This window comes from Pecten maximus, chromosome 4, assembly GCF_902652985.1.
Source record: "Pecten maximus chromosome 4, xPecMax1.1, whole genome shotgun sequence".
Lineage (NCBI taxonomy): Eukaryota > Metazoa > Mollusca > Bivalvia > Pectinida > Pectinidae > Pecten > Pecten maximus.
Window position 1 is genome coordinate 23,225,637 of NC_047018.1, and position 10,317 is coordinate 23,235,953.

At 33.4% G+C, this 10,317-nt stretch overlaps 1 protein-coding gene across 1 annotated transcript; it reads left to right on the forward strand.

The window, feature by feature from the left end:
• Window positions 1–330: 330 nt before the first annotated feature.
• Window positions 331–9,686, forward strand: LOC117326442 (multiple epidermal growth factor-like domains protein 10). Its single transcript, XM_033883190.1, has 6 exons — window positions 331–379; window positions 3,954–4,088; window positions 5,314–5,448; window positions 7,508–7,642; window positions 8,868–9,002; window positions 9,598–9,686. Exons 1-6 carry the CDS (start codon window positions 331–333, stop codon window positions 9,684–9,686), a joined length of 678 nt encoding a protein of 225 aa, XP_033739081.1.
• The last annotated feature ends 631 nt before the right edge of the window (window positions 9,687–10,317 follow it).

Here is a 10,317-nt window from a genome sequence, read left to right on the forward strand (position 1 = left end):
TTTGGTCCATATTTTGTCCAAAGGATCATCGGGTGAAGGGTGATACATTTTTTTCATAAAAGATAGATCTGGACCCCTGCGGGTCAAACATAGCAAATTCTTCAAAACCATTCTTCTGTAGAAAATAAAAGTTTTTGGCATGAAAACTCCTTTGGTAAAGGGGAAACAGTTTTGCATCAACGGTGCTTCTCATCCGCCCCTAAGGGGTCTGAAGGGTGGGGTCGAGTTAGGAAAATATGGCATATTCTATAGAATATTCCTTCTGTAAGAAAAAAAGGATTCGGTCCATATTTCGTCTAAAGCATCAATGAGTGGAGGAAAATAAAACCTATGGGTGGATTTAAACAGCACGTCAACTGTCCAGAGGTCAAAGGTCATGGTTTGTATCATTTCACAGGCGAATATTTTGTATTGAGAATATTCAGCGGCGTTGGTCAGAATGAGATAGAGATTCAAATGACCAAAGGTCAATGTCACAAAAACAAATTTCAAGGTCAAATTTTGGCATATTTTCAATTTAAAACATTTTGTGATGACTTTATGAAACATAAAGTGTTGGGAATTTAACATTAAATCCACTTATCAAAGGTTAAGGTCACATTAACAGAGGTATAGGTCAAATATAGTTTGTTTTCAATGATGATCATTTCGTTATTGCATTATACAGCAAAGTTGCTCGGAAGGAAATGATAAGTCAATAATCAATAAATCTCTTGAGTGAATGCCCACTTTAAAGTCAAAGTTACTGTGATCAATTGTTCAAGATAAAGGTCAAATGCATGTAATTAATTTTAAACTGATGGACATTTTGTGCTGAAATTATGAAGAAACTTTGGTTAGAATTAAACTAAACAAAGATCATAGCCACGTTGTAATCGTTTAGGGCCGTTTGGGTCACAGGGTCAAGGACTTTAAAATCTGACAATGGCCCCAGATTAGATGAAACAACTGAAACTTAATAAATGAGTATCATACCATTAGGTATTAACCATGAAGTAAAAGAAAAAAAAAGTCACATCAAGGTATTTCGTTTTCTACTTGCTCCCAATTGGAAGTCAAAATGTTAAATTCAGACTGAATCTCAGCAATATGGGCAAGTGAGTGTGGGGGATATAACGCAGCCAGACGACGGGGCTCTGGACCTGTCAGTATTCGAATTTGCTTTGAATTTTCTTTTGAACCAAATTGCTTAATTTAGCAAAAGAAAATCCATTCTTTTTACAAACATCATCTTGTTATTTGCTTGTTTGCTCTAGAACTAATTACATTTGGTGTAACAGTATCAGTATATAATTGTATTACACGTTATAAAGTCATTGGGATAACAATTGTTGTTTGATTCGCACAATTGAACTTTTACGGATAGTAACTACTGAAGCATTTGAATAAGATACAAATATAATTTTGTCTAAATTGCACATTTTCCAGTACATGGATTATGCATGTTGTCTTTAACCCCAAAACAGACTAAACGCATACATGCACGCGTGCCGTTGTAGTGTGAACTGGCCCGTGAAATACATTTGCCCCAACTCTTACTGCATCGTTCAGTTAATGCAGCTTTGCTTTTGATATAATCTTTACTATGCCAAATAGAACGTCCAGACCAAACTACTTTTAGGCAAGTGTTTCATGCTCAAACTTGACACCAGGCTGTCCAAACAAATCAGTGAATGAAGGCTTGGACAATTGAAGGCAAACAATAATATGTTAAATTTGATAAATAAAGAATTATAATATTACGTAGGCGGAGCCATTATTTTCTTGTCGCCTCATTGACTCCACATTGTGTGCTGGATTCGTCTCACCGACTGTTATCAGTGCTCTTTCGGCGTTCATGAAAAGACCACCTTTATATAAGTCTTCAAAATAATATCTTTTTTTTTTTGTTTTTTGTTTTTTTGCTTTTTTTTGTTGTTGTTTTTTTGCGGTTTATTTTCTTTGTAATTAGTGTTATTTACCACGAATATCTAGTATTCAGATGTTTTTTTTCGGAAGCTGATATACAGTTTAATAATTTCCAATTATGTATATACAGTAGAATAACCCTTCTTTGAGAACCTGTTCTCAAAACAAAAGAACGTTTGAATATACTTATCAAAAACATTATTATACCATGTATAATAACAAATATAGTTTAAACAAAAGCTTTCTGCAGTATTACGGTATGTCATTAGCTTCGTCATCAGTCAGAACAAAATTTGGCATAATACAACTGTATGCCTAGTTTATTCCATGATATCAATTGATTCTTTTCGCCAAAATCATTAAAAAAATCAAGAGCATATTATGTGATACTACAAATTGAAAAAAAAAACTATTTCAAATTCCATTTAACATAATTATCAATACAAATTTAAATGACTCTTACTAAGAATTTTTCATCATATCCCGACAGCAATTATGCTAGGCTGGCCTCTCAGTAAACCCTTCATTATCTTCTGCAACTTACCCAATGAAACAATAATGCATTAATTATTATAGGAATGTGACATTGCACAAAATGTTTTGATTACTCCATTTTCTTTTAATGAAGAATCGTTCCTATTCGGAAATAGTTAATAGACTTGATAATGCATTTATACGTATGATAACACACTGTATGTATATGTACAAGACACCGTCACAACTCTTTGTCAGTAAATGCTTTGATAGAATATAAATAATAACAATACAATATAAGATATACAGATATACAATATAAAAGTTTATTCTGTGAAAAAAGAGCATGATGTAAGCTGAAAGTATAAGCCAATTTAATTACTCAGTGTCGTCAGTCAGTAAATTTCGATACATTATTGCTCCGCTCACATAACTTAACTCGAAATCAAACAAAAGAACAGTGGCCTTTTTCTCTTGATATGTATGCTTTTTTAATATCAGTTTTCTTCTTGTGGGGAATACTTATCACTGTTCTTAGGTTTGTGGGGAATTTTTGTAAGTATGTCTCTATGTAGCCCTCTTGTGGAGAATATTTATCATTGTTCTTAGATTTGAGGGAAATTTGTTAATATCTCTCTTTATAGCCTTTCTTGTGGGGAATATTTCCCATAGTTCGTGCATCTCACTTATACGGCAGTGTTCTACAATGGAATTTGCTAGTGGTTCTTAAAATAGCACATTTTCAACTTTTGGCGGTAACTTGCAATTTAGAAATAAACTATGAAATAGAGCTTTGAATTATGGGGAATCAGAGGAATCCCAATATGTTGGTCAAAAGTCCAATTATATTCCCTGTAGGCATAGTATTCTCCCCTTCTGTCTCTGAAAAACCTTGAATAGAAAGCTTTTTTGTATTTGTTTTATTTGCAGAAGCTTTCATACAGTGTAAAGTGAAATATTATACAATTGTATTGAGAAGTTATAACCATTAGTACAGTATCATAAAATTGCAGAAGAACTTACATACACATACACACAAACATATCTTACTCCACTTTCATGGAATCATTAATTATCTTAATAAAAAGAAAATTACAAGAATTAATTAAAACATCGAGCAAGTGAAAACAAGTCAGTAACTGGAATGTCTTCAAAAATGAATCTGATCAGAAACAAGCACAAATAATGTGCATACAAGAAAGTAAATGAAAAGCATAAGCATCTGAATTATAATATATTTTGAATTATTATAAGCATCTGCATTGAATTTCATCATATTCAATTTCACATGTATTCCTACCTGTCGACAGCCGATATGATCATTTGCTTTATATTAGTGGATACTCTATTAGTCTTATACCCCCACTTTCCATCCACACTTTTTATATGGATAGTATTTCTGTTTAACTATTGAGAACGGATATATTTCGGTGTCATTTGATTCATCCATCAATTTTTTATGTCGACTTTCTTTTTATTAATTCAATTACCACATACAAACGTATTTCATACTTTGATAAGGTTGCTTACATTTCCCGATTACACATTTTTGAAGATAATTTCGTTATCAGAGTGTACCAATCACACGTTCGGACGGGACTGTAACCAGACCTGTCACTGTGCTAACTCTGAGTGTGACAGGAGGAGTGGGATATGTACTATACCCGGATGTACGGACGGATGGACCGGAAACACGTGTAGTCAAGGTAAGCATACATGTATGTGTATTGAATTAAGTTATCGAGTAATATATCGCAGTGATTCATTTTCCATCAACGAGTGCCATCCAACTGACATTATAAACATTGATATCATGCTTTTAAAACGAGTCTTGGCATTGGCTTGAAATTCCGTAATAACCGCAATTTCTTTCTGAAATTAAACCGAATATACTATGCTGCTTACATGATTTATATCACAATTGCTGGTTTTTGGTCTTGATTTGAGTTATAGACATATAAGTATAGACACCTGAATTGCACGTCGTCAATGTATTTTAGCTCTTCAATTACGGGCCCGAAGAAAAACATAATACTAATTAACAATGATTTCTGCTGATCATTGACCGGCAGTGATGTCAAAAACAAGTGTGCTTTCAGTGTCATTTATCTTCTTTTACTTTTGGAAATTCCGGCGCTTATCTTTTTTCTTGGAGAAACGATTGTTTTAATGGTAGGAGGTTTCAAAACGTGCGGAGACGTTGATGAAAACTTAGTCAGATGATATTTGTACGAAAACAATAAGCGCCATCATTGGATGCATTGTCGTTCGCATCCAGTGAATATAAAAGAATGCTTGGTTGGTATAATTTAAGACAGTTTATATAGGAGATAGGTATTTGAATAAGTTCGAATAATTATAAATGCGAATAGTAACCGAGACAATTATGGAACATTATGAATTAGACTCCATGTTTACTCTAGGAACAAATACAAAATATATAATACTTATTAAAAACCTAAATTCCGGGAATGAATATGGATGAATACCAAGCAAGCAGCATTCTTATGATAATCAGTAGATGAATTAGATTGTTTGAACAAACAATGCTTTGCCTCTCACGCACTTTTTATTCAAACGTTCTCCTAAAATCATGTTGTTTAAAACACAATGGGAAATACTTACCTGTAAACGAAACCGCCATACCAAATAAATGTTTGAAATAGTTAGGTACCATTGTTTTTCTTCTTCATGTGTTCAACAGCAAATCTTCATAGAATAAATCATCATGAGAATTCAAGGCACAAAAATCACACCAGCTATATATTATCAATGTTATATACACAAAGTTTGAAACTTTTCAGAAATGTATATGTCTGTATAAAGGTGTAAGTAAATAATATATATGCAATCAACCACTTACTAAACCAATACCACATTTTCTACCTTTAGTTTTTTACTGAACATTTTTTACGTTTTTATGCAATGTAGAGTGTACCCATCAGAAGTTCGGACGAGACTGTAACCAGACATGCCACTGTGCTAACTTTGACTGTGACAGAATGAGTGGGATATGTACCATACCTGGATGTATAGAAGGATGGAGGGGACACTCATGTAGCCAAGGTAACGGTATACCTAACGAAGAAATGTTAAAACATTTGTTACAATATAATAGGCGATGTTGAAAAACGATGTTAAAAATGTGTCCCTGATCAGATTGATTATAATGTATCAAAATTACAGTAGTGAGATACTGTTTAAGCAATTTATGCGGAAAGATGATAATTGCTGTTTTGATTCTCTTTAAAACATATTTATTGGACTGATGAAGTTGTATGTTCCATTTAGTTTTGTTTTACGTGAAGCTAATCCCAATTAAAATTAGACATAATATGATTCTTTAAGCAAACACATGCATTTCTGTTCCAGTTTATTCTGCCCCTCACTTTCAAGGGGCTACTTTATTGTTTTATTTGTTTTTATAGTTTCACTTACAACGTATTGATTTCCTTTTGTGTATCCAAGTATATTGATAATCATCATATCAGGAGGAACAGTTCTAGTTCCTACCATTACATGAAGAAAATGTTTCAAAATACCAAATAGATAGACGCGTTTCATAAAGGGCAATATAAGTTTTCGGCATCCTTTCAAAGCTAAGTATTCACCTACATGTGGAGAAATAGTCTCCGACAAATGGTTTTCCTCTCATTGAAGTTGTTGGTAATGCGTCTCAGTGTGCGTTTGTCATATCTCTGAAGATATCAGCTGAAAGGAATTTAGAAACACATGATGAATTGCGTTAACACTTGGTTTTGAATAACCTGTAGATTCTGCCATCCTATTTTCAAGACTGTAAGCTTAATAATTAGTAATACTCAAGCAGAATTGTCTGACCGTATATTTGAAATGTAACATTTTTCATCACCTATGATTAAATCAGGACATGACGTTTACATTTACTAGCAAATTATTTACATTTAACTTCACTCCACCTCAGTGAAACAAACAAACTCCGATCACTTTATACAGCGACGAGGATTTTGCGTCGCGTGATTCTGGTCTTAACATTTAATTACAGATTTTGTGCGATTAAATTCGTTGTTTCAATTGTTGATAAATTTATATACTCCAATACTTTATTGCACATTCATTTTTGGAATATGTGCTAATAATAATATGTAATTATTATGCAGACAGTTTAGATACACATGATATGACAGACCATTGGCACCCCCAATATTACCGAGCCCAGGAGTTCTTAGCAGCTCTGTATCGGTATCGAATACGACTCTGTTATTACACCTCAGTGGTCACAAAAACGAAACCGCAATCACAACAATGTTATACTGCACAAACAGACTGGTATAGCAATTATAGGCTAATAGATCGAGCACATAAACATAGCATTGTCGTAAGTATTCCATGTGGCTCATAACCTGTGAAAATGGAGGACCTAAGCTCTGGGCCGTCGAATACCGTCAATTTTCATATAAATGTTTCCTTGATATCTTATTATAATTTGTGTCCCAAAACGCCAGTACGACAATGAAATCCCACAGTGAAATATTATACAATTGTATTGAGAAGTTATAACCATTAGTACAGTATCATAAAATTGCAGAAGAACTTACATACACATACACACAAACATATCTTACTCCACTTTCATGGAATCATTAATTATCTTAATAAAAAGAAAATTACAAGAATTAATTAAAACATCGAGCAAGTGAAAACAAGTCAGTAACTGGAATGTCTTCAAAAATGAATCTGATCAGAAACAAGCACAAATAATGTGCATACAAGAAAGTAAATGAAAAGCATAAGCATCTGAATTATAATATATTTTGAATTATTATAAGCATCTGCATTGAATTTCATCATATTCAATTTCACATGTATTCCTACCTGTCGACAGCCGATATGATCATTTGCTTTATATTAGTGGATACTCTATTAGTCTTATACCCCCACTTTCCATCCACACTTTTTATATGGATAGTATTTCTGTTTAACTATTGAGAACGGATATATTTCGGTGTCATTTGATTCATCCATCAATTTTTTATGTCGACTTTCTTTTTATTAATTCAATTACCACATACAAACGTATTTCATACTTTGATAAGGTTGCTTACATTTCCCGATTACACATTTTTGAAGATAATTTCGTTATCAGAGTGTACCAATCACACGTTCGGACGGGACTGTAACCAGACCTGTCACTGTGCTAACTCTGAGTGTGACAGGAGGAGTGGGATATGTACTATACCCGGATGTACGGACGGATGGACCGGAAACACGTGTAGTCAAGGTAAGCATACATGTATGTGTATTGAATTAAGTTATCGAGTAATATATCGCAGTGATTCATTTTCCATCAACGAGTGCCATCCAACTGACATTATAAACATTGATATCATGCTTTTAAAACGAGTCTTGGCATTGGCTTGAAATTCCGTAATAACCGCAATTTCTTTCTGAAATTAAACCGAATATACTATGCTGCTTACATGATTTATATCACAATTGCTGGTTTTTGGTCTTGATTTGAGTTATAGACATATAAGTATAGACACCTGAATTGCACGTCGTCAATGTATTTTAGCTCTTCAATTACGGGCCCGAAGAAAAACATAATACTAATTAACAATGATTTCTGCTGATCATTGACCGGCAGTGATGTCAAAAACAAGTGTGCTTTCAGTGTCATTTATCTTCTTTTACTTTTGGAAATTCCGGCGCTTATCTTTTTTCTTGGAGAAACGATTGTTTTAATGGTAGGAGGTTTCAAAACGTGCGGAGACGTTGATGAAAACTTAGTCAGATGATATTTGTACGAAAACAATAAGCGCCATCATTGGATGCATTGTCGTTCGCATCCAGTGAATATAAAAGAATGCTTGGTTGGTATAATTTAAGACAGTTTATATAGGAGATAGGTATTTGAATAAGTTCGAATAATTATAAATGCGAATAGTAACCGAGACAATTATGGAACATTATGAATTAGACTCCATGTTTACTCTAGGAACAAATACAAAATATATAATACTTATTAAAAACCTAAATTCCGGGAATGAATATGGATGAATACCAAGCAAGCAGCATTCTTATGATAATCAGTAGATGAATTAGATTGTTTGAACAAACAATGCTTTGCCTCTCACGCACTATTTATTCAAACGTTCTCCTAAAATCATGTTGTTTAAAACACAATGGGAAATACTTACCTGTAAACGAAACCGCCATACCAAATAAATGTTTGAAATAGTTAGGTACCATTGTTTTTCTTCTTCATGTGTTCAACAGCAAATCTTCATAGAATAAATCATCATGAGAATTCAAGGCACAAAAATCACACCAGCTATATATTATCAATGTTATATACACAAAGTTTGAAACTTTTCAGAAATGTATATGTCTGTATAAAGGTGTAAGTAAATAATATATATGCAATCAACCACTTACTAAACCAATACCACATTTTCTACCTTTAGTTTTTTACTGAACATTTTTTACGTTTTTATGCAATGTAGAGTGTACCCATCAGAAGTTCGGACGAGACTGTAACCAGACATGCCACTGTGCTAACTTTGACTGTGACAGAATGAGTGGGATATGTACCATACCTGGATGTATAGAAGGATGGAGGGGACACTCATGTAGCCAAGGTAACGGTATACCTAACGAAGAAATGTTAAAACATTTGTTACAATATAATAGGCGATGTTGAAAAACGATGTTAAAAATGTGTCCCTGATCAGATTGATTATAATGTATCAAAATTACAGTAGTGAGATACTGTTTAAGCAATTTATGCGGAAAGATGATAATTGCTGTTTTGATTCTCTTTAAAACATATTTATTGGACTGATGAAGTTGTATGTTCCATTTAGTTTTGTTTTACGTGAAGCTAATCCCAATTAAAAATTAGACATAATATGATTCTTTAAGCAAACACATGCATTTCTGTTCCAGTTTATTCTGCCCCTCACTTTCAAGGGGCTACTTTATTGTTTTATTTGTTTTTATAGTTTCACTTACAACGTATTGATTTCCTTTTGTGTATCCAAGTATATTGATAATCATCATATCAGGAGGAACAGTTCTAGTTCCTACCATTACATGAAGAAAATGTTTCAAAATACCAAATAGATAGACGCGTTTCATAAAGGGCAATATAAGTTTTCGGCATCCTTTCAAAGCTAAGTATTCACCTACATGTGGAGAAATAGTCTCCGACAAATGGTTTTCCTCTCATTGAAGTTGTTGGTAATGCGTCTCAGTGTGCGTTTGTCATATCTCTGAAGATATCAGCTGAAAGGAATTTAGAAACACATGATGAATTGCGTTAACACTTGGTTTTGAATAACCTGTAGATTCTGCCATCCTATTTTCAAGACTGTAAGCTTAATAATTAGTAATACTCAAGCAGAATTGTCTGACCGTATATTTGAAATGTAACATTTTTCATCACCTATGATTAAATCAGGACATGACGTTTACATTTACTAGCAAATTATTTACATTTAACTTCACTCCACCTCAGTGAAACAAACAAACTCCGATCACTTTATACAGCGACGAGGATTTTGCGTCGCGTGATTCTGGTCTTAACATTTAATTACAGATTTTGTGCGATTAAATTCGTTGTTTCAATTGTTGATAAATTTATATACTCCAATACTTTATTGCACATTCATTTTTGGAATATGTGCTAATAATAATATGTAATTATTATGCAGACAGTTTAGATACACATGATATGACAGACCATTGGCACCCCCAATATTACCGAGCCCAGGAGTTCTTAGCAGCTCTGTATCGGTATCGAATACGACTCTGTTATTACACCTCAGTGGTCACAAAAACGAAACCGCAATCACAACAATGTTATACTGCACAAACAGACTGGTATAGCAATTATAGGCTAATAGATCGAGCACATAAACATAGCATTGTCGTAAGTATTCCATGTGGCTCATA

What these genes read in the sequence shown, in the direction of transcription:
- LOC117326442 (XM_033883190.1), top strand. Translation starts at nt 331, where the DNA reads ATGGGTGGATTTAAACAGCACGTCAACTGTCCAGAGGTCAAAGGTCAT. An exon ending in GGGACACTCATGTAGCCAAG is followed by an intron (nt 5,449 to 7,507) that starts GTAACGGTATAC and finishes TTTCGTTATCAG; the next exon opens with AGTGTACCAATCACACGTTC. An exon ending in CGGAAACACGTGTAGTCAAG is followed by an intron (nt 7,643 to 8,867) that starts GTAAGCATACAT and finishes TATGCAATGTAG; the next exon opens with AGTGTACCCATCAGAAGTTC.